General features: G+C 45.9%; 2 protein-coding genes across 3 annotated transcripts in view; one reads left to right on the top strand and one right to left on the bottom strand.

Moving 5' to 3' along the window:
• The window catches only part of C13H2orf76 (chromosome 13 C2orf76 homolog), a 60,742-nt gene extending 51,970 nt beyond the window's left edge, over window positions 1–8,772 (bottom strand). For both annotated transcript variants that reach the window (XM_075530263.1, XM_075530264.1), the window contains exon 1: window positions 8,718–8,772. In XM_075530263.1, coding sequence (XP_075386378.1) covers window positions 8,718–8,753 — 36 coding nt within the window. In that variant the 5' untranslated portion in view covers window positions 8,754–8,772. The remainder of the gene's footprint in view (window positions 1–8,717) is intronic.
• A 54-nt stretch (window positions 8,773–8,826) lies between these two features.
• DBI (diazepam binding inhibitor, acyl-CoA binding protein) lies at window positions 8,827–18,273 on the top strand. The gene is made up of 4 exons (XM_075530265.1): window positions 8,827–8,986; window positions 9,923–10,040; window positions 16,672–16,734; window positions 18,000–18,273. Exons 1-4 carry the CDS (start codon window positions 8,978–8,980, stop codon window positions 18,071–18,073), a joined length of 264 nt encoding a protein of 87 aa, XP_075386380.1. The 5' UTR covers window positions 8,827–8,977; the 3' UTR covers window positions 18,074–18,273.
• The last annotated feature ends 6,575 nt before the right edge of the window (window positions 18,274–24,848 follow it).

Genomic DNA, 24,848 nt, shown 5'->3' with positions numbered 1-24,848 from the left:
AACAGTGACAGTCTCAGCAACCCACAGACAAGCGCAGTTCTATTTGGTCCTACTGGGTCCCCAGGAGTCAGAATCAACTTACTGGCAATGAGGTTTTTGGATGGTTTTGGACATCCCATAGAAGGCCCTGATGAGTCAGAATCAATCAATGGCAGTAGGTTTTTTGTAGTAAAGCTGAAAATACACATTTTTTTAATTCAGTAATTTTATTGACAGGTAGGTGCCCTAAAGGGCACTGTTTACTAATTGCAAAATTTGAATGAATTCTGTTCTACCCCCCAGTCAGATGAGTAGGACCTGGGATCTTAAAAGCTTGTGAGCAGCCAACCACGATGCAACAGCCAGTCGCTATTCTCCTGGACTGATAGAAGAAGGAGACCTAGAAACTGGAAGAGGAAACAGGCTGTCCTGGTTGTATTTGCCTTCATGGTGCCATCTCCTTGCCAGGAGCTACCATTGCTGAATGCTTCAGTCGAGGGTTTGATGGATGGATCCTGATAAGAAGGAAACATGCCGAACAGAACACCAACTTCCTATGAAAATCAGACTTCCTGGATCCACAGAGAGGAGAGGAACCCTCACATCGATGTGAATTGTGAGCAAGGTTTGTGAGCAAGACAGCTATGTTGATTTGAATCACCCATATTGAAGTCTTTGGACATGCTATCAGGAAAGATCAGCCACTGAAAAAGGGCATCATACTTGTTAAAGTGGGGGCAGTATAAAGAAGACCCAGAACAAAATGGATCGCCACCGTGGCTGCAACAAAGGCTCAACCATAAGGACAATTGTGAAGAAGGCCCAGGACCAGGGCCTATGAGTTGGAATCTGTTGGACACGTGGTCGCTGTGAGCTGAAACCAATTCAACAGCATTTAACAAGAATAGCACTTCATACAATCAATTTTGTCATACATTTCCCACTGCATGTGTTGATGGTCTAGTAATTCACTGTTTGAACCTTCTCGTGCTCTCAGGTCAGAACTGTCATTAGAGTCAATTATCATGAGCTTCAGACCATGGAGTTCTGTCTGCATGTGCTCCAAGCAGTTTTGGTTACTGATGATTTTTTTTTAATAGTCACTGTTTTTTTTTTCTGGTATTTTAACTACAATTTGTGGTATGGAGTATTTATATGCCTATATCATTAGCTTTTTTGATAATGAAGTAGTAATTAAAGAAAATGAGAAAAATCAAGCTAATGATAGTGTTGAAAATGATGATGGGAGGTGGGGAGAAAAGAGGACTCAATCACAAGAATCGACATATAATCCCCTCCCAGGTGGGGCAAACAACAGAAAGGTGAGTGAAGGGAAGCAGTGGATGATGTAAGATATAAAAATAATAATGTGTAAGTTATCAAGGGTTCATGAGGGAAGGAGGGTGGGGGGGGAGAGAAAACATGAGGAGCTGATATCAAGGACTCAGGTAAAAAGAAAATGCTTTGAAAATGATGATGGCAGCATATAGCAAATGTGCTTGACACAGTGCATGAATGCATGGATTGTGATGGGAAATGTAAGAGCCCCCAATAAAAGTATTTAATTAAAAAAGGAAAAGAACGATGGTGTAATTCAAATTAGAAATATTTTATAAAACAATTGTTTTACATATGCATATAATCTCAGAAATATTACTTTCGGCAATTCATACCTATATTTACCACCTATCATTCTATAATTAAAACATATAAGAACATCAATGAGGATTCTGTCTGGTCTGGTATGGGAGGAGGTTACTGGATGATAAGAGGTAGTCACTGACAACATCAACTGGAAAAAACATTTGACAAATTTCAACATCCATTTATGATTTTTTTAAACTCTCATAAAAGTAGAACTAAAGAGGAACTTCCTCAATGTGATAAGAGCATTTACAAAAACCTACATCTAACATTACCTTAATGATGAAAACTAAATGCTTTCCCCATAAGATCAGGATCAAGACAAAGATAGTGGCTTTCACCATTCAAGTTAGTGCTGAAGTTCTAGCTAGTGTAATAAAATAAAAATATATAAAAGTCAAAAAGGAAGCAAAAGGTCATGCAGAAGATTGTCTAGATAGAAAATTCTAAGAGATCTACCAAAAAAATCTCTTAGAATTAATAAGCTAGTTCTACAAAAATCAATGGTATTCCTATCTACAAGGCGGCTCCAAAATGTTCATAGAACTCCATTAGTGCCGTGGTTTTTTAATCATTTTATTGGGGGCTCTTACAGCTCTTTTTAACAATCCACATATCAATTGTATCAATCACATTTGTGCATATTTTGCCATCAGCATTTTCAAAGCATTTTCTTTTTACTTGAACCCTTGGTATCAGCTCCTCTTTTTACCCTCCCTCCCTCACCCTCCTACCATTGTGAACCCTTGATAAATTATAAGTTATTCTTATCTTCCTATCTTACACCGTCTGCTGTCTCCCTTCACCCATGTTTTGAAGCCCACTATCAATGAACACATGGACACTGAATTAAACTGCAATAACATTTACAGTCACTTAAAAAGAAAAGCAAAAATGTATCTAACAAAACACAAGACTTCTTTGCTGAAAACTACAAAATGCTGATGAAAGAAATCAAGAGATTTAACTAAGTGTAGAGACAATATATTCACAAATTACAAGACTCAGAGTAGTAGAGATGTTAATTCTACTGAAATTAATAGGCTGATTTAGCTCCATTTCTATCAAGAACTAAGTCTTCACACACACACACACACACAAACACAATTATTCTTAACCTTACATGTTCTTTGGAGGACATCATTAATGTAATTTTTTTAATTTAGAGATGAGTCTATTCACATGTAGTGGTAAGAAATAATACTGAATCACTATACTCAACAGAATTGGTTGGCATTCAACTATTTCTGGCAGTAACACATGATCAAGAATGGTACAGTAGAAGGAAGTTGAAGATGTTCTGAAGAAGACCCTGGCAAAATACAAGGCTCCAGCAGTTGCTTCAGTACCAAATGGAAATTTTCAACAAATGGATGGCACACTAGAGATGCTCACTCGTCTACCCCAGGACATCTTGAAAACGGCTATCGGCCAACACACTGGAAGAAGAACCATATTCATGCCCACCGCAATGAATGGTGATGCAGACATTAGAATGCAAACATTAACCAACAACAGCATTAGTATCAACTGCAAGCAAAATTTGACTGAAGTCAATTAAAAAATGGTTGCAGCAGGAATATCAACAGGGAGCTGTCTGAGGCAGATGAGGCATTAGAACTGGAGGACTCGTTAACAATCTGAAAATATGCAAATGACACAACTTTGCTTGCTGAAAAAGTCAAGAAAACTTCGAAGTGCTTACTGATGAAAATCGAAGACTATCCTATCCGTATGAATGACACAACATACAAAAAACAAAAATCCTCAAACTGAACCAATAAACAATATCATGATAAACAGAGTGTATTGGACAGGGTTCTCTAGAGAGACAAACCAGATTGCTAGTAATTATATATATATATATTTATAAAGATAGATATATAATTCAAGAAATAAACCATTAAGTAATATACAGATAGATAATACAAGAAATTAACAGTTACATTATAAAGCAGTGAGACACTAGCAGTCCTTCAAGTTTTGAGAGCTGCCAGTGGCCAGACCCCTTCTGTAGAGAGAGCTGGGCTATATATCCTCAGGCAGCAAACAGCAAGGCAGGTCCCCAATTGTCATCAACTGTCAGTCCCCAGCTCCAGAGATGAACATTCCAATCGTGTGGGCTTAAAGGGACCTCAATTTACAGCGACACAGTCCACAGGCTAGGCATCCCACAGGTAGTGTACCCCTTTAAACTGTGCCATTTATCCCTCTGCCCTTCAGTTAATCCTACTTGTGTTTATCGGCCAGGCTGGCACAATAAACTATAGCACAGAGAAAAGACAACTTCAGTCTTTTATGGATTAAGAATCCAAATAAAATGAAATCTTTGACCACTTCAGTCAGATTTTACTTAGTCCTAGTGGAGACCTAAAACCCATCCATACACAATTGGACATCATCTCACAAAAGGGTCACAAGGAAGGGATGAGTCAGCCAAGGGGCCGTATAGACTGACAAAATGCACAATATTCCTCTGGTTCCTTGAGGCTTCCTCACCTAGATCTACCTGACAAATCTGGCTAGATCAGAGTATGTATAATATTAGAGACTCTCGACAAACAGAATCTAGGACAGATAAACCCTTCAGGAGCACAGAAATGGGAATAGGGCTACCCAGAGGGAAGGGGGGGGGTGGTTAGGGGAGAAGGGGGAGAAAAGAGGGAATTGATCGCAATGATTGATGTAATGCCACCCCCCACCTCCACACACATATACACACAAAGGCAAAGACCAACAGAACCGTGGGTGGCAGGCAAAGCTGGCTAAGACCAAGTTGCCAAGACTCCTCTCATTTGTTCAGAAAAGGCAATGAGAGAGAGGGAGGGTGGGGGGGAGAGGGAGGAAGGAAGGAAGGAAGGAAGGAAGGAAGGAAGGAAGGAAGGAAGGAAGGAAGGAAGGAAAGCAAAGACAAAGAAACCAGGCCCAGAGAGGAAATGGTCTCTTCACTCCCTACTCTAAGGAGCCTGGCTGAGTTAACTTGGAGCTGATGACTACAAGGTCAGGGAATTGAGTCCACCAGCAGCTCCATGGGAGACAAATGCTGCTTCCTGTTCCCATAAATATTTACACTCTCAGAAACTGCATGGACTCTGTCCTGTTGGGTCACTGCGAGTCAAAATTGACTGGGGTGTAGTGAGTGGGTAACCTTATTTCCATACTCTTATTCACAGCTTTTACTTTCAGAAAACAACCCCTTCGACTGCCCACCTCTCCTCCCTCTTATCCCAGAATTATTCACCGTGCCACCTTCCCTTTAAAAAAACTAATCTCCTCCCTCCCTTTCTGCAGTTCTGACACCAGACTCCCATTCAAGAAACTGAAAAGTAATACGGAATAAACCAGTCTCTTGTGAATGCTCTAGCCGTGACCTTGTAGTTAAGCTCTGTTGTAACTATTGTATATGTTTGGAGTTTAGACGATCTTTAACAGTACAGATTTGGAAGGGTATTATTAACTGACTATTCACACCCACTGGGCAACAAGTACTTCCACATCTGTTTATTTGCCTTGTTTGTCTTTTCAGCTAAGAACCCAGCAAGTGAGGCTCTTGTGAGTAGTCAAAACTGGTATTCCAAAGATGTGAGGGTGATGTGAGACAATGATAAGGGGCTTGCAATTGACTGGCAGTCGATTGAGCCTTCACGTTGGCAGGTCAAGTTCCGCACCTTACCCAGGTGGCTTGCAATGGAGGAGCGATTCCAAGTGATCAAATGGTCGCTGCACCAAAGCTCAGCTACTTAACTCAAGCCCCTAGGCTCATATTCAGTTCGAACAAATGTACTGGGGTTCCATGCAGGGGAAAATCTTCGCAGAGAGGCAACTTCACTCATTCATTCAACACCATGTACTGATTGTGTAAGAAGTGCTAGCTCAGCACGTGGTCATGGAGCATGAGCCTGTAACAGCGACCCCTTCTTCTCCCTGGCTGAAATGGGGGAAGATGGCTCGGGCATTACATTATTTGAATTAATAACTGATTCATATTAATATTTAATAGTTAACGTATTAGTTTAAATAAAAGTACTAGCAATATGCATGATTGCTAATGAAAGCACAAAGTGCTGAGGATCACGTACTTTCTGAAGACTGTAAAGAGTAATTGTCCTTCCCAGTACAAAAAGTAAAAAATGCTTGTAATTCAGTGACCCCACTTAGAAGCTAAAATTTACTTCTATAAATGATATCCCACATACTGGCTTGTTGCTCTCTTCATATTAAGGGCTGACTGCCATCCAGTTCTCTAAAGTAGCAATGCGGATTGCAGAACTTATAGCAGTATTTCCACAGGTGGAGAGAAGGCGCATGCTATCAAGTCAAAGATTGTACCCACAGCTATTTAAGATTTTAGCCTAAACAGGGCCTTGCAGCCAAAGTCAGCTTCCTTCTTTCTCCCTTTGTTAAAGTCATATGGCATTTGTTCCCTGACCACCACAATTCTTACTACTGCAGACACGCTGTAGCACAAAACCTTTATATACAGAATGTTTGGGGTTTTTAAAAATAGGAAGTGTATCCCAAACACCGAAAGCCCTAACCCACCCCACCCTCCAAAATCCAAGCCACTTGGAAGGGATGACTGCCAGATCACTTTCTACCAACTTCATTGTTTTTTGTTTTAGTAGTACTTCTATGTGTTTCACAATTGCTTTCTAGAACCTTAACTAAGTGAAAAGAAAAATCACATTATTACAACTGCTGAATCCATATTCTGGAAACAAGAATGTGTACCAGGTTTACCAATGGCACCAAGCTCCAGACCAGTGTTCGCCAATGCTACTTGATAAAACTCTGGATCAGTGGGTGTTTTTAAGGAACCCTGGGGGACTGTGGGGTACATGTTCGCCTGCTAACAGCAATGTGGGCAGTTTTAACCCCACCCCCGCCCCAGCTGCTCTGTAGGAGAAAAGATGCTATACTGCTCCCTGAAAGATTTAAAGCGTCGAAGATTAGGGTCACCATACGTTAGGATCGATTCAATGGCAGGGAGTTTTGTTGTTATTTTCTTGGCGGGAGATGTCTTTTCAAATGTCTAAGTAGATACAAGAACCTCATTAAAACTTGATGAGAGATACACTTGCCTAGAAAGCAGATCCATACAGGCAATAATCTGAACAGCTACTCCCAAAACAAAACAAACTTGCCACCATTGAGTCAACTGCCCCTGTGTGCCTCCCAGCCTATCACTTTTCCCAGAAGTAGGAGCAGTTGTCTTTCTTCTGAAGAATGGCTGCTGGTTTTGAACTGTTGACCTTCTGTTATCAGACCAGTGTGTTACTATTATACCAGGGCTCCTGGGTGGCAACTGAGGAAGCTGGAAAAATTCCAAATGAAAAAACAAAAACTAGCCCAGGCTTTGCCTAAATTTAAGAATGAGAAGAGAGATCCAAACTATCCCTTGGCGAGAATCTGCGTTTCTTACATTTCAAATAAGCTTCACCATATTCAACACCAAAAAGCTTTGCTTCCTCTTTCATGTGGCCTTTTGCCAGGCTTCCTTGAGAGATTTCTGGGACACCCTTTGCTCTAGTTTTCTTCCCAGCAGCAGTTGTTGTTTATTTCCTGGGTAAACTGTAAAGAACTTGTTTTGCTATTTCACCTGGCCCTGGGCATGCAGCCCCCCCTACCATAGGTATGCACCTTATACTGACTGTTCAATATGCTATGCAAATGAAGCATCTGTGGCCTACCACTAGGGGATTCTTCAGTTCAAAGTCCTGAAGGGAAAGTCATGCGCTGACATTGGCTAGAAATGTGCATGTATGTGCAGCTAACCCAGCAGAGGTTGTAAGGCAGAAAGCAGTAGGAAGGGAAGTAGAAAGGAAGAGAAGCAGCAGAGATGAGGTAAGAGGTCTCCTAAAAGCACTGTCACCGGGTTAAGACCTTGAACACTAAAACACGGAGAAAGACCCAGAAGCAGAGTAAGACTTGAGGGGACCAACTGAGGACTGCCCTGCCAATGTGCTTCCTGATCGGAATACCAAATGGCACTGTTGCTTCTATAATAAACCATGTACCTGTAATTGTGGTGGGTTTCAACAGATTATCAACCCCCAAAATAAGTAGAGAGGGACAAGAGAGGGGCAGTTGGTGCAGGAATTGGTAATTGGTGAAGAGGCTGAAGGGTGCAGGAGGCTATGTCTGACGTCCGTGGGCTCATGGGCATCAGCCTGATACTGATCACTCCCTCTCCAGAAGTTAAGCAGGTTTTAATGCTAATACAACTTCCCTGTAACACTTCGGCTAAATTATTCACAGCCTGAAGACAGATTTGGTCTGGAGTCCATTTCTACTCCCCCTCCGCCCTCAACGTTTCATAAAGCCTGACCTACATTTAGATAGGGAACTTTCACCTGCCTTTCCTTTCTAACACAGAGGGCACAGGGGATTGTAGCCTAGTCCTCTAGTCACACACAAGAAATGTGGGAGGCATAACTGACTTTAAACGATCTCCAGAGAATTTTCCACCACTTCCCTCCCTTCCCTCAGCTCCTTTGTAATTACAGCCTGAATTTTTAGCCTGTTAGAAATCCTCTCAAACTCTTCTATCTACCTGTGCTGTTTCCTTCCGTTCCTATGCACACCAGCCTTTGTATATTAAATTAAAAAAACTATTTGCAACGACAGGCCGCCTTCCTCTGTCGGTCATAATTCGCTGTCCAAAATTCTCCAATGATCCCACATACCGCCCAGCGGGGCGCGTCCAAAGGCTGAGAGGTTACCGGTAAGCCCCATATCGATTCCCACGCATGGCCATCCCTATATTGGGTTTCAAGGCTGTAGCTCTTCCTCCCGCGGAGCGACTGGTGGGTTTGAAACGCCGGCATGGTGGTTCGCAGCCCAAACCCTAAGTCTCGGCGCCCTCAGGCCTCCTAGCCTCAATGGGCACTTACTGGTCAGAAGGGCAGCTCGCGGCCCACTCAACGAGACAAACTTTAAATCATCTACTCTTCGTGCGCTATCGCCTTCCCTTTACCCGGATTGGCGCCCCTGGCCTCCGGCCCCCGCGCCCCACCATTGCAGTTCAAGCCTAGACCCTGGGCTTCCCGCCAACTGAGCCTTTCCAGTCAGCGCAGTCCTTCCGCGGTCCCTACCGGCTCCCGGCGTCTCCTTCCGCTCCTCCCGCGCATGCGCGGGCCGGCCCACGCGGGCCCGAGCAGGGCGGAACCGGCCGCTCGGCCGGACACGCCCCCAGCTGCGAGCTCGCTCCTGATTGGCTGCCGGACGCTCGCCCGAGCCGAGTGGGAGAGGGCTTTGCGGGAGCGCTGAAACCTGCTCTGCCAGTCGGTTCTCCAAGAGGCTCTTTCCTGGCTGTTCCTCGCGAGCTCTCCGGAACCCCTGCCACCCCGCCGTCATGTCTCAGGTACCACGGGCGCCCAACGAGTCTGGGGAGGCGCGGTGGAGTGGGAGGATCCTGTGGGATCGTCTGCAGGCAGGATCGTCTGGACCCCTGCCCAGCCCTCTCCCTTTCAGCGGAGCCTTGCGGGGCAAACTTCCTGGTTGCGTCCCCAACCCCGAAACCCACCCCTCCGCTGCTGCAAAGTTCCCCGTGGGGCTTGGAGGCCAGGGTCCTGGAAAGAACGATGGGCATTGATCGTTGCATGATCGAAGGCGTAAGGGAATGGATCCGCCGCCTGGGAAAATAGACCCCCTGCGGAGGGCGCTCCGTAAAAGGAAGCTGGAAGGCAGTGGCCAGGGCCGTGGCCGGGCGCTTGGAGGTCAGGCCAAGGGGGGACTCTTTGCCCTGCCTTCAGGAAGGGCTAGTTCTCCGCTCGAGAGTTGGTGACCCATCAGATTTGCTCTCACCGTGTGGGGTGACCTCTGGTTCCTCCCATTTCTTTCCAGTCCAGTCACAGGGACAGAGGTCATCACCTGACCCCCTGGACTGGAGAGGAGGGGCCCAGCGGGTCCGAGCCACTGACACCGCCGCATGCATGCCCTGCCCCCTGCCTTTGGAACTCCCTGTGCCTCCCTCAGCCACAGACCGTAGCCATTCCCTGTGGGGGCGCTGCGGTTCACCACAGCGACTTTCCTGCCGAATGCACACCCACTTAGGGTCAAGTCCCAGCTTGCCTCCTCCACTGAAGACCAGTATAGTGAGGGCCCCCAGGGGTGAGGACCCCATTGGAGTGAGTGAGTGAGTGATGTATTTCTCCCTCTTGTGCCAAATCTTAGACCGCCCGGTGCAGTGGGTGGGGGATAGAATGGAATTCCACCTTTCTGACTTCACCCTTAGTAGGACTCCTATCCCAACGCCCCCTTAAAAGGCCCCCATCCCTCTTCTTTCCCTCCCATGCAGGCCGAGTTTGACAAAGCTGCTGAAGAAGTTAAGCACCTTAAGACCAAGCCAGCAGATGATGAAATGCTCTTCATCTACAGTCGTTTCAAACAAGCCACTGTGGGCGACATAAACACAGGTATGCTGGGGTTAGTTGCTCATCAAAGCAAACTCTTGCCAAGTGGATCAGCAGACTTGGGTGCTGAAACCTTTAATCTGTGGATACCTCAGTACCTAAACCACCCAAAACCCTATCCAGACTCAGCACTAGTCTTCATTTCTCCATGGCTCAGGGAGCAGAACTCAAATCCTGGTTTGGGAAGAACTTAACTGGCTATCCGAAACTTGGAGGGGAAGAAGCAGAAGTCTTAGTTTTGAAGAGAGTACTGCAGGCTCTCAGCTCAGTAGTAGCATTGTTGAATGTACTGCGTGCCTACTACGTGAGCCGGGGAAACATTGGAGCCTTGCCTAGATCAGGAGCAGAGAAACAGCTGGCTTCATGGGGCAGGGCAAAATGGTGTTGCTGACAATAGTTTGTACCCTGTTTGTTCCCTGTCAAAAAAATCTTGATCAGACTTTGAGGCTGTGATACTGTCTTCACTGCCTTGACAGTTTTCATTCAGTTCCCTGAAACGAGTGTAATTGAGACAACAGCAAAAACACCTTCCCTTCAGGATCTGAGTTGACTCACAGCAGACTTGGAACAGCATGCACTGCACTGCAACTTGGGTGGAGGCTGAGGTGGTGGGTTGGCTGCTGGCCAGCTAGAAGCCGGAGCTGGTGCCCAGAGCTAAGTAGTACAGGCAATGCCATTTCAATGGCTGGCATCCACAGAGAGAGTTAAGAAAGATCTTGTAGCAAAGGTGAGGTTAACACTATGCGCATAAACTCATCTTCTCCCAGGGAGGAGAGCACTGATTGTGACCCAGAAAAAGAGATTGTGACCCAGAAAAAGATGGTTCAGCAGCAGGTTCGGGCCACCGTGCAAGCTGCACTGCCACTTGGGCCGTATGATCTGGCTGATCCATTGACATTTAAAGTGTCAGTGACAGAGAGATGATATTTGGGGTCTTTGGCTGGCCCCTGTTAGTGAATTATAAAACCTTAGATAAGTTCTGCCTATCCTCTACAGACTCGCCTTTTGAAAAGCAGCTTCTTACTACATCTTAATAGAGACCAAATGCCTGACCGTGAGCCAGCAAGTCACCATGCAGCCTGAGCTGCCCATCATACAAAGGTGGTTGTCTGCCCCAGAAGAGTCATAAAGTTAGGCATGCATAACAGTATTTGGAAGTGGTAGAGACAAGATCAGACTTGAAGACACAAGTAAATTGCATGAGGAAGTGGCCCAAATGGCCATGATCTCCACTTCTGTTTTATTACCTTCCAGTCTGTACCTGTGGCTTTATGGGGAATTCTCTGTAATCAGTTGACTGGGGAAGAGGAACCTCATGCTTGGTGTACAGATGATTCTGTATAGTACGCAGGCACCACTTGAAAGTGGGCATCAGCAGCACCTCTCCGGGGCCTTCCTGAGGGGCAGTGAAGAGAAAGCATCCCAATGGGCAGAACCTGGCCACTTTATTCAGCTCATGCCTCTGGATCAACAGGCAAACAAGGGTATTACCTTATTGACTGCTGTGACTGATCCTGGTTCCCAAGGGGAACTCAGATTGATCGTATATAGAAAGAGTATGTGTGTAATTCAGTAGTTTTTTTAGAACACCTCTTTGTACAACCATATTACTAAAGTGGAAAACTACAACAATCCAATTCTCACACAACTACTATTGGACTAAGATTTGGATTATGCCTGCAGCCTAGAACCGTATCCAGTTGAAATATGTGCAGAAGGCAATGAGAATACAGAATGAGGAGTAGAAGAAGGTAGTTCTAAATATTAGCTATAACCACCTTGATATAACTGTGAGGATAAAAATGAGGATCGTAATCGTTATGAATATTTCTTCTTTGTATCAAATATTTCTGTGTTTTTTCACTTATAAAATACAAAATGTAAACAAGGTAGTGTTCTTTATCAGTTATTCAGCTGTTTTTTGTATCATTAGGTACAAGTATGATTTTATAATTGCCTTTATTTAGAGGCTTATGTGTGACTTAAGAAATTTGTACGGTGTCAAGTTGACAAGGGCTGGATTGTGATGAGTAAGGTGGGTCAATTTAGCTGTGTCATGACTCTTGGATTTGATAAGTCAATCATTTATAAGAGAATTGGGTGGTGCACACACCCTTGATCCTATTACAGGCCTGATCAAGTCCATGAGTTTTACTAGGGTGTGGTGTGTAATACTTTTTTTAACTTTAAATTTGTGAATTAAGTGAAAGTTTGCAGATAAGAACATTAGTTTTATGTTCAGCTGCTCATACAAATTTCATTTCAACTCATCCATTGCAATCTCTTCGATGTACCCTCACTTATCTCATTTCTTCCTGTGTTTCCTGTGTCCATTCCGCCTTCTTTCTTAACTCTCTGTACTTTGTCTTTTCATGCATGCTACCGTTTTTATCTTAAATCATTGATTGCACTAGTTTATTTCCAGACCTGAAGAGTAACTAAAGGCCACAGTTTTAAGCCTGAGCTCTTCTATGGTTTTTGGTTTTCTTCCCTGTTTATTCCTTACTCTTTGCAAGGCTCTCTAATGTGATCCTTTTCAGGACTGTTGGCAGTGGTGACCAGGCGCCATTGGTTACTCGGGTCTCGGAGCCATGGAGGCGGCGGATGTTGGCACGGCTTCTTCATCCGTTGGACTAAATGTTTCCTTGTGTCTTTTGATTTTCATCATTCCTCATTCTTCAGGGAGAAGCCAATAATTGGACCTTAGCTGAGCACACGTGTTTTTAAGACCCAGATTTCTACTCATCAAAGTAGGGTGTACAATAGTCTTTGGGAACTCTATTACCTGAAACACTTTATCTTTTTTTTTCTTTTTCATATTTTCACAAACTTATTAGCTTATTTTTAATGAATCATCTTAATGGGGCCTCTTACATCTCTTAGAACAGGGGTCCTCAAACTACAGCCCGCAGGCCACATGTGGCCCACCAAGGACATTTATCCGGCCCGCTGGGTGTGTTTGCCCCGTTTTGTGTTTTTACTTCAAAATAAGATATGTGCAGTGTATATAGGAATTTGTTCATAGTTTGTGTTTTTTTTAACTATAGTCCGACCCTCCAACGCTCTGAGGAACAGTGAACTTGGCCCCCTGTTTAAAAAGTTTGAGGACCCCTGTCTTAGAACAACCCATACATTGTATCAAACACATTTGTACATGTGTTGCCATCATCATCTTCAAAATATTTTCTTTCTACTTGAGCCCTTGGTATCAGCTCCTCTCCTTTCCATCCCTCCTGCCCTTGCGAACCCTTGACAAATTATAAATTATTATGATTATTTTCATATCTTGCACCATTCACTGTCTCCCTTCACCTGCATTTGTTGTTCATCCCCCTTTGTGTGTGTGGGGGGGGGGGACTTATATGTTGATCATTGCAATCGGTTCCCTGTTTCTCCCCTCACCTAACTAACCCCCTACCCTCATGGTGTCGCTGCTCCCATTACCATACCTGTGGCGTGTATCTGTCTTGGATTCCATATGTCAAGAGCTCTTATTGGTACCAGTGTACATGCTCCGATCTAGCTGGATTTGTAAGGTAGAATTCAAGATTGTGGCAGGGAGGAAGCATCAAAGAACTAGAGAAGTGTTGTGTGTTTCGTTGGTGCTATACTACACCCTGAGGGCTCATCTCTTCCTTGTGACCCTTCTGTAAGGGATGTCCATTTGTCTAAAGATGGGCTTTGGGTCGGTCTCCACTCTGCTATCCTCCTCATTCACAATGATATGATTTCTTTGTTCTGCGTCTTTGATGCCTGATACCTGATCCCATGGACACCTCATGATCCCACAGGCTGGTGTACTTCTTCCATGTGCACTTTGTTGCTTCTCAGCTAGATGGATGCATGTTTAACTATAAGCCTTTAAGACCCCAGATGCCACATCTTTTAATAGCCGGGCACCATCAGCTTTCTCCACCACGTTTGCCTGTGCACCCGCTTAGTCTTTGGTGAACGTGCAACCCTTTATCTTCAAGAGCTAAAGAGAGAGAGAAGTAAGCAAAGAGAGGAGCCGTCTGCTACTGAGAAATACAAACCAGAGACAGAGCACACCCTTAGACCCAGAGTCCCTGTGCTGGGAACCTCCTAGAACCAGGGGAAGACTGATGACAAGGTCTTACCTTAAGAGCTCACAGAAAAAGCCCTCCCCCAGAGCAGACACTGAATTTGGACATGCAGCCTCTTGGCCTTCAGAAGAGTGCGTTTTCGTTTGTTGGCGCCATCTGCTTGTAGCTCTGTGAAAGCAGCACTAGGTCATTATGACAGACGGGCTGTTGACAAGAGGGACTGAGAGGCTCTTCTTCCAAACAGGATTGCTCGCAAAGACTGGCCTCTGGCCACGCTGGGGCTGCCTAGTCTTGCTTGAACCTAAGTAGACTGTTTGGGAATCTACACCTGATTAGGGACGTGTGTTTCCAAGGGCTGCACTGTCGTTTACCGTAGTCACAAACCCCGTGTGACCACCAAGATTTATACTAAAAATAGTTTAAATGAAACAAAAGGCAAACGTTGAGCCCTCAGCTGTGCTTCAGGTGCTCAGTAGCCACAAAAGACAAGCAGATCTGGAGCATCCCTGTGGGTCCAGAAGGGGTTGGAGAGTGCTGCTCTAGGATTCTGGGGACGACTCTTCCAAGTACAGTTGCTTCAATATATGTCTTCCCTAAAAGGACCCCGGAGACGGGATTCTTCTTTGACTTGGGGATCCTGGCATGTGAAAGCACTTCGATTGCTCCATCGGTGTTGTGCTCAGCCTGTGTTGTAATACGTCAGCAGGACAGTCATGAGTGTGGTTTCCCAAGTACGTCTCTGTGACCCACCGGTAACAGGTGTGTAAGCGTGGATTCTAGCACAAAGGGATGATGAACACTCCCGTATCTTTCAGCTCCATATTCACACAATCACTTTGGGGCCCCCCTCATAGGGTTCAAAGAAGCAATGCCTTTAGTAATAAGTCCCACCAATCCATCAGAACCAGACCGACAGCAGGGCAAGGACACGAACAGGCAGGAGACTGGGGAACCAACCAGGTGGGCAGAGAAGTTTACCATCTTACTTTTTGCAGCATTGAGTTTTGAATCCCAGGAATGACATACCTGGTTTAAAAATAATGACTGTTTTAAAAAGAGAAATTTGGGGATTATTTACCTTATACCACAAGGACTGCCTTATAATCTGCCCCATTTTCCTCCTATTTCGGGTCTTTGTACATCTGGGTTTCTTAAGGGGTCCTTCGGTGGCATGAATAACTGAAAGATTGGCCCACCTGTCTGAAGCGGCCTCCCCCCCAAGGGGCAGGCATGAAACCCGAGGGGCACAGCTCTGCTCGGCACACATGGGGAGGGGCACTGTGACTTGGAATCAGCTTGAAACAACTGGCTCTGTTTGCTTAAAAACCCACTGTGAGGGGCCAGCTCAACCCCATGACAGGCTCTACAGCAGCAGTTCTCAACCTGTGCGTCGCGACCCCTTTGGGGGGGTCGGACGACCCGTTCACAGGGGTCGCCTGATTTGCAACAGTAGCAAAATTACAGTGATGAAGTAGCAACGAAAATAATTTTATGGTTGCGGGGGGGGGGGGCGGCGTTCACCACAGCATGAGGAACTGTATTAAGGGGTCACGGCATTAGGAAGATGGAGAAACACTGTCCTAGAGGAATAGGTATAATTATAGATCTTTTCCCCTCCTGACAGTGAACTAGACCCTGGGCATAATTCTAGCAGCCCAGCCACTCCATGGTCACCAGGTTCCTCACCTCAGCCTGGTTTTGAAGGGCTCCAAGTCAGAGAGAATCACTTGCAAGACACGTGCCCTTTCCCCAGAGTCCACCTTTGAAAAGCAGCGCACCCCTCTCAATGCCTGCACCTTCAAAATCTTGAAACCTGCTTCTGACCTGCCAAGCCAGGAGCACGTACCAGGCTCTCACTAATTAGGACAAATGCAGGCATCGCGGTCTCTGCAGCTGCGAGGCTGATAAGGGCTGAGGCCTCTAGACCACTGCAAGAGGATGGAGACGCCAACGCTAGTGAGAAAGCCACCTGCCCTGCACACACCAGCTCGATTTTAAGCTGAAGAAATAGCAAAACAAATCTCTGGTTTATAAGAATCAGGATAGGGATTACAGACTCTAGGTGGATGGACTAAGGGACAGATACAGATCTCGGCCAGATTGGACCGTGATATTAATGAATCAACTGTAGGTTTTAATAGCCAGATTGTGAGGGGAAGTGAGAGCGTATTTGCTGAATTTTTTTTAAAGAATCAGGGAGAAATGAGTGTGGTCATAGCTCAGCAAGACCATTCAAGAGTTCATATTCGTTTCCAGGAACCCAAGTGGAAGGTGAATTATGAGAATGACGAGTGCAACGAATGTATAAGGGTGCTTTGCTCAATTGATGTATGTACAGATTGTGATAAGAGCCTTATGAGCCCCAATAAAAAGATTTAAAAAATAAGAGTTCATATTCGTTGAAGCTGCTTGATGGATAGATGAGGTTTATTGTTCTCTGTTTTATGTCTGATTTTTTTTTGTAATAAAGTTTTCTTTGTTTTAAAAAAAAGTGTCTTTCAAGACAAGTAGCTAAAGTTCTCTGTTAGAATTTGAAACATGCCTAATGTCTTTGCTCTCCTCATTTTAAGAACGACCTGGGATGTTGGACTTCAAGGGCAAGGCCAAGTGGGATGCCTGGAATGAGCTGAAAGGTAGTCTTCCATTCTGATCGTTTCCCTTGCCTGTGAAGCCCGACACAAGGCAGAGTGTGCGGCGAGAAAGCAAAGTGGGTGAGGTCTGTGCTGGGAACCAGATTGAATTGTGCCCGGAATGGGAAAAAGCTGGGCCACCCAGTTTCCTTCTGCTGGGAATGCCTTCTCTAAAAGCACCATCCCTGGGCAGTGATGTCAGCAGGAGGGCTGGGGTCAGCGGCCAGGTGACTGGAGAACAAGCCGGGAGGCAATGTGGTCAGCATGGGCTTTGGACGGGCTCAGCAATAGAGAGGGTTTCCTCCCCCGCGTGGCCACACAGAATCATCTCTGGTGCCCTCCTACCACAGAGCACATGAGAGAAGAAGTGTGCTGATGCATGGCCAGCTGCTGGCACGGGCTACGGCTTGGTGTGAATGAGGACCATTGTGTGCTGGGAGACTGCAGCCAAGCAGCAGCCTGGCTTCTGTTGAATCACGTGCCACCTATGGCTGCAAGACCCGCAGTTGGCACCAGAGCGCCAGCTTTGGTGTTCTCCCGAGCGAGTCTCTGAATAAGCCTCTGTCCTCCTTTGAATTCAGCAAGGGGCAGAATAGAGTGGGCGCTTGCACACCCTCCTCGGGCCCCCCTGTGCTGCCCCGTCCTGTCCCACGGGCTCCGGTTCCCATGGTATCTCCTCGTAGACTTCAGGAACCGGGTGTTTCCAGCTGTATATGTCAACAGCCCCCATTGTCCTGCAGCAAGAAGATACAGATTTGCCTCGTTCCCCCTCGAACAATCAGCTGTTTTGTTTTTCGAAATCCTCCAGACTTTCCTTGTAACTTTTCTCGGGGGAGAAGAGGGTGCCTGGCTTTGCACTGTCTCCAGGACTGATGGGGAGAGCCCAGCACGGACACCCTTGCTAGGCCACAGCCAAGTCTGAGTCACCAGGACCAGCGAGGGCAGCATGACTCTCCTTGTGAAATGTTGTTGCCTGTCCGGAACACCCTTCTCCTGGGGCCCAAGCTGGTCACTCCCACACAGCTGCGCATGACACACAGGCCCCTCAGCCAGCTGTGCTTGGAATTAAGAGCCCAGTGTTTTACAGCATGTTTATTCCGGGCAAGCTCCGTGGTACTAAGTCCAATCCTTGGCAGTGTCTGAGGTATACATGCCAGAATCCCCATCTTGCAGGTTCTCAGAGAGGCCACCGAGACTGCCTGGGGCAGCCGAGCCTGCTTTCCCACCGTCCTGCCTTCGTGACAAGTAACAATGTCGCTTCTTTACAGGGACATCCAAGGAGGATGCCATGAAAGCGTATATAGTCAAGGTAGAAGAGCTAAAGCAAAAGTACGGAATATAAAAGGGACTGGCGGTGGATGCCAGCCAAGCCTTTGATCCCATCAGATGCCTTGTTTTTCTTATTGCGGTTGAAGTTATGCAGTGACGGTGACCCGTTAACCCAGTTCCTCAAGCCGTCCAAGATAAGGCTTTCCCAGATGAAGAGCAAAAAACGTTACTAACTTTATTTGTAGCTCAATTAAAAGTGAATTTGATACACCAGTTTTGGTGCTCCGTGTTCTTAAATCATTGACTCTCTTGTCTCAGCTTCTTACTTTCTTTGTCTAAAGATGTCACCTGACGGGGCTTCAGCTTACCCTCCACTCTGCTCGCCCCAGGAGGCCCTGCATGGCTCAAATCATTGAGCACCGGGCAGCCAGCAGGGAGGTTGGGAGGCGAAGTCCCTCTTGAGGTGCAGCAGAGGCAGGTCCTCACAATCTATTTCCAAAAGGTCACAGCCACAGACACCCGGTGGAGCCGTTCTGTGCGCACTTGGGGATGTCATGAGCCAAAACATAGTCCACGGCTGCGGGTTTGTTTTGTTTTCTACTCACCTGACTGAGGCAGGCTGTCCTACCTGTCCACAGGCCGGAGTGAGTTCACCTCTTAGGAGGATGGAAAGGATTGTAGAAGTGGCTTTCCTCTCGTTCTCCTTATTGCAGCGGCACTGAAGAAGACAAGGAAGGTGGGCTGAGATTTTAGTCCTCAGGGACTTCGGCCCCTGCTAACAGGACACTACTGGCCACCGGGGAGGGGAGGATGGAGCAAGTTGGTCTGAGGTCCAGCTAGCCCCTGGTTCCACAGCAGATGATTAAGGTAGAGGCCTTATCCAGAAACAGAGTTTGGCCTGACATGTGGCAAACCCCGAGTCCCAAGGAAGCTTGGCCATGGCGTTTAGGAGGACAGAAGTAAGTTGGGAGAACATGTGCTCTGCAGGGATAAAGGGGAGCAAAGGAGAAAGTCTGCCAAGAGAGGTGCTAAGCTTGCCCCTAGGAGATGTTGGTTGAAATATGAGCAGGAAGAGTGGACTCTCAATCAAGGCCCGAAATAGCAAGTGTTGCCATTGACCCCTAATACAGGAGAGAGAATGGTGTTCTTCGTTCCAGAGAGGAGGCTGGAGAGAGATGGGGGAGAAGCCACCTGCGGCCAGGCAGCTCTTGTCTTCTACCGCATCTACAACATAGTTCACCCTCGCCCTGGATAATGATGGAACTGAGAGTTAGGGTGACTTACCCAAGATCACAGGGCTGGTCTAAGAGCCAGCAGTTAATGTAGACTTCCCAGGCTTTGCCTATAAGCCCCAGGGGGACTTGGAGGCAAAGCTAAGTGCTATAGAAGGGAGCAACCTGAAGAGCAAGCAGAGCAACTGTATGGCCTCTTAATCACCTAAAATGGAACCAGGTCAGGCGGCAGAGTGGTTGCTTCGGGACAGTGCCTTTATGTGAATGGTGGTGGAACAGTTTGGAGAGGGCTGTCCATATGGTGGTTCAACACAGTATAATCAATGGCACTGAATTATTCTTTGAAATTGCTGAACTAGAGAATGTTTTGGGTCGTATATTTTTACTAAAATTGAAAAAAGGGTTATGCAAATAATGAGTACAAGGGAGAAGAAAATGTTCTAAAATCGAATTTGGTAGATTGTTCAAATCTTCTTGATGTGATTGAGCTAATGGATTGTATGCGATGTGGATGAAACGCCAATAAAACTGCTTAAAAAGCAAGTGGGGAGTAGGAAAATTCTACAATTTAGGGTAGCATTTGAGGTTGTAGGAGTTAAGCATTCAGCTCCTAACCAAAAGTTAGGCAGTGCAAACCCCAATCCATGACTCCGTGGGAAAAGAATGTGGCAGTCCATTCCAGAAAGATCCCTGCCATGGAAACCCAGTGTCCTGTGAAGTGGCATCAACTCTCAGCACCAGGATCCGCCACTGTGAGCCACCAGTGGGGAGTGGTGTGGTAAAAGGCATGTGCTTGAATTAGCTGACTGCATCTACCGCTTTTAAGACTAATGAGATCTGCAGTTGTAGCCTAGCCTGCCCTTGCAAGGCCCGACTCAGAAATGCACATGGAGCCAGGGCAATTGCGCCAACAAAGTAGGCTCAAGAACTCAAACTGAGACATACAACCTAGCTGCGCAGCATAGTATATGCCACCGGCAGAGAAGAAAGGGCTCTTGATCCGCTTCAGAAAGACCACTGCCACCAAGAACCTCACAGGCTACAGTTAAACTCTGAAACACACAGGGCCTCCATGGGTGAAAACCGACTCACTAACAGGTCGTTTGGTTTGGGTTTTTCGCCATGTGGTTGAGAGTATATGATGGATAGGGGCACACAATATTGCTTTTCTCTCCCACCTGGCTCCACACCATCCTGGTTCCACACCATCACTAAACTGGGGGGGCCCACAGAAGGCCCTTGAGAGCCAGAGCCACTGCCCTGAACCCATAATTGAATCATCTCTGCTCAAGACTTGCTTCAGGAGCAAAGCTAAGTAAACATAACCTTAAATGGAGTTGGAGGCGCTGTTCTTGTCCAACTGGCTCAGACTCCTGGGTTGGGCCTAGCACACTCAGACAAAGGGTATAGGTGAACAGGCACTGTGGTACTGTGACATGATTGGCACGGAGAGAAAACCCACTGTGTGTATCAGGAACTTTGTCCCAGCCACTTTAACTGTCTTATGGGCACCTCATCCACATGTCATATAATTCAATAGCTCAATCATCTCAAGAAGTGGTGTACAATCATTACCACATCAGTTTTATAACATTTTCTTCCTTGTACTCATTGTTATGCACGTGATGTTTTTTAATTACGGCAAAAATATACACGACATAACGTTCTCCAATTCAAAACTTCTACCTGTGTAATTCAGTGCCATTGATTTTACTCTTCATGTTGTATAACCATTATTAATATCCTTTTCCAAATTATTCTGCCACCATTAACTCAATGCCCCCGAAGCAAAAACTCTTCCTCCTTCACCCAGAGTAACTATAGGTCAAGTTTCATTGCTTTTTCTTTTCGTTGTTGTTTTAGTTTTCTTGATACAATATTCACATATCATACACTTCAAGGCTAAATTGCTTTCTTTTTTTTTCTCCTCTTGTTTTACATTTTATTAGGGACTCATACAACTCTTATCACAATCCATACATATACATGCATCAATTGTATAAAGCACATCCATACATTCCCTGCCCCAATCATTCTCAAGGCATTTGCTCTCCACGTAAGCCCCTTGCATCAGGTCCTCCTAAATTGCTTTTTAAAAGACTTGCATATCCATTCTAGTGCAACTCCCTTCCTCCCACATTCATTGGCTCCCCAATTCCCATCACCTTCACCCCAGTGCCCGATACACCTTTGCATCAGTTATTGTCCCTGTGCATACACTCTTTCTGCCCCCTCGGCTTTCTAGCCACCTCTTGGCCAGAGCAATGTCTGAATCAAGAACTAGTCCATGATTAGTCCATCCTCAGTCCTTAGAGTAACTCTGGGGAAGGTGCAGGCAAGAGAATTACCGCCCAATCTCTGACCTGTTTCTAGCTTAGGAAAGGCAAAGAGGCACGTACCTTTGGCTGTGATTCAGGCTCTGTCTGCTCACTAACCGTAAACTTAGAAGAATGAGCATGTGCCTTAGGGAGTTACAAGAAAGACGTCACTCTGATCCTCTCAACTGTTCACAGTGTATAACAACGTGATCACACCGGAGCAGTAGGGCAAACCCACCAGCTAGCTATACTCTACACAAGAAAGACAAGGCTATCTGCTCCCTAAAGCTAAACAACCTTGGGAAAGCTAGAAAGGGTCCCTCTTGAAATTGAGGACATGTCAGTGGTTTCTTTTGTTGTTATCACCCAAATGAAGAAATTGAGGAATCCTCAGCTAGGAGTCAGGCCAGGCTGACCGGCTGACCCTGGCTTTGCATCTCCACTGAGAATTAAGAAAAGTCGCCTCTCTGTGCAACTAGATAGCTGTGGGGGGAATGGTTGGAAATGTAAGCTCATCTCCAAAGCTGGAGGGGGGCCCAGATTACCTATACTTGTTAAGCCCCTCAAGTGATTCTGGGGCTCATCCAGGTATGAGCTGTACTCCCTCTACCTTGGAGGTACCGGCGCTTGGGAAAGTCATGATTGGGAAGGGTTCTAAGGTAATCGCCAACAGCCTCAGGACTATGGCTCCTACTAGAGTTCATGTGCAGCTAAGGTATCTCGTTTGAGAACAAAAGAATTGGTGGGTGGTGCGGGGGTTGCTCCACAGCTCAGGCGGAAGGGAGACAAACAGTGGTTAGAGGCTGAGGATCCCACAGCATCTCTGCTTGACCCCTTATCTTAAATCTGGCTTTAGAGTCAGATTTAGTTGTGAATCTTACTGGCGTCTATTAGGTCCTCAAGCTCTCTCTCTCTCTTTTTTTTTTTTTTTCTTTTGGTACTACATCTCTTATCTCCTTGGAGTTCCTGGTCTGGAAAGTGGATGGAATCCAAATATTAAGGGTTATAAATATGGAAAGTGTTTAACGGTACCTCCCAAAGGGCATCTAGCCAGCAGCCTGGAGGTCTTTTCTAAACTTCGGAAGCACCCCAATGCTGGAATTTCCAACAAATGCCGCAGCTTGGAAGTGCTCCACTGCATTTGGAGCCTGGCTGCATGCAAGGATGGGTTGGTTGTCTAAGGGCAATCTCTTGACACCAAAGAGTTCTAAACCCGAGTGGTCTAGAAGCCAGTCCTACAGAGATGCATTTGGACAAGATTAGGAAGAAGAGGTGGGATCATAGAATGGCTACTTGGCTGAGCCATCATCTAATTTTATATAGGCTCTGGTGCGTGATGTCACCTCTCCGCATCAGATTCTTCATCAGAAAGTGGCTGAGCACAAAATCATTTGACCATTATAGCATGGGAAGGAAAGAGAAAGCCAAGAGGGTAATTCAAGCCAGGCTGGGAAATTGTGAGGGGGTGTTGTAAGCAGCCAGATGATTGAGGCGCTTAAAATTAAATTACAGGTATTATGGAGGGTGAGCCAAAAGAAATCATCAAAAGGGACAGCGCTGGGAGAAGAAGCAATACATTGTTTCTTCCTTTGTGTATTTGCATGGTGACACCTGGCTTCTCGCAGACACCAGTCCCTGGAGAAGGATATCATAGTTGGTAACTCTAAAGAGGTCTTATAAAAGCAGATTTACCAATTGCAAAGTAGGATAAGTGAAAAAGAGGAGGATGGATTGACACAATGGCTGCAGCAATTCTCTCAAATATAAGGAACATTTGTGATGATGTTTTCAGGACCACACCATGTTTTCTTCTGTTATGCATAGGGTCATTTTGAGTCCAGACTAGCTCTATGATGTTGAGTTAGTTTATTGTGACAACCTGCTGATAAACACATGTGGGGTTAATTGAAGGGCAGAAAGCTAAATGGCTCGGTGAGCCTCGCTTTTCGGGCTCTCCGGTTTCTTGTCTCTGATGGTCGGACCAGGGTGAAGCAGCCTTAGCCAGTTCCCTGCTTCAGCTGATAAGGCTCACTTTCTGCAAGACATCCCCGAGGTAAAGCCACATGGACCTACCAGCATACAGCCCTGAGTGCTGGAGCACCCATGTGGAGACCCCTGTCAGCACTGAGATGCTTACACATGCATTGACTCGGCTTTCCTCCTGCAGTCGGCATCATTGTGTGTATTTTGTGAGATGGAGGAGGACTTTGTGGATTGGTGTCAGATATATGGGTTAATGTTGGACTTTTGGGCTTGGACAGCACTGGGTTGGGATGTTTTCTTGATGTGCACTTAACCTTTATATAAAACTCTCTCTCATACATGAGTTTCTGTGAATTTGTTTCTTTTAAGTACCCAGACCTAGCACAGATGTTGATTGTGGACCTAAGTAAAATAAAATCCTTGACACCTTCCAAAAATCAAACTACAACCCAACCTCACAGCCAGGGAGTTGATTTGACTCATAGTGACCCTATAGAACAAGGGAAAACTGCCCCATAGGATCCCAAGCAGATTGCCACATCTATCATAGAACACCTACTGCAGTGGTTCTCAACCTGTGGGTCGCGACCCCTTTCAGGGGTTGAATGACCCTTTCAGAGGGGTCACCCGATTCATAACAATAGCAAAAGTGCAGTTAGGAAGTAGCAATGAAAATAATTTTATGCTTGGGGGGGGTCACCACAACATGAGAAACTGTATTAAAGGGTCATGGCATTAGGAAGGTTGAGGACCACTGACCTAGTGAGTTCAAACTGCCGACCTTTCACTTAGCAGCTATAGTGCTAAAAGTTGTGTCAACTTACCTAGGCTGTGATTCAGTAGTTTGGTAGACAATGAACCGATTGCTCTTACATAATATCCTATTATGTAATCATCTTTCATTATATATTCTGATCTGAGCGGCCAATCAATTGCAAAACCAATCAGTTGAAAGCCAATCAATTTCCTTGGGGGTCTGGGCTGTCTCTAGACCTGGATTCTAGTCATCATTCTCTAACTTCCAGTTCTTGGGACTTGACCTAGTCACCTGATGGCTCTGCGTTCCTCAGCCCCTACAGTGTGAGCAAGAGAAGCATCCAGCCTGACTCTTAAGTCAGAGGCTTTGAACTTGTCAACATCCACAACAGTGTGAACCATTTTCTTGAAATGAATTTTTCTATATCTGGATCCTGGAAGTCTGCTGTTCAAAGCCATCAGCCACTCTGTGGGGGAAAGATGAACCTTTCTACCACCATAAAGAATTACCATCTTGGAAACCCACAGGGGCAGTTCTACCTTGTGCTAGCAGGTTGCC

The sequence above is a fragment of the Tenrec ecaudatus genome, chromosome 13, assembly GCF_050624435.1.
Source record: "Tenrec ecaudatus isolate mTenEca1 chromosome 13, mTenEca1.hap1, whole genome shotgun sequence".
Classification (NCBI taxonomy): domain Eukaryota; kingdom Metazoa; phylum Chordata; class Mammalia; order Afrosoricida; family Tenrecidae; genus Tenrec; species Tenrec ecaudatus.
This window is presented reverse-complemented; position numbering and strand designations above follow the sequence as displayed.

What these genes read in the sequence shown, in the direction of transcription:
- DBI (XM_075530265.1), top strand. An exon ending in TGTGGGCGACATAAACACAG is followed by an intron (nt 10,041 to 16,671) that starts GTATGCTGGGGT and finishes CCTCATTTTAAG; the next exon opens with AACGACCTGGGATGTTGGAC. An exon ending in TGCCTGGAATGAGCTGAAAG is followed by an intron (nt 16,735 to 17,999) that starts GTAGTCTTCCAT and finishes GCTTCTTTACAG; the next exon opens with GGACATCCAAGGAGGATGCC.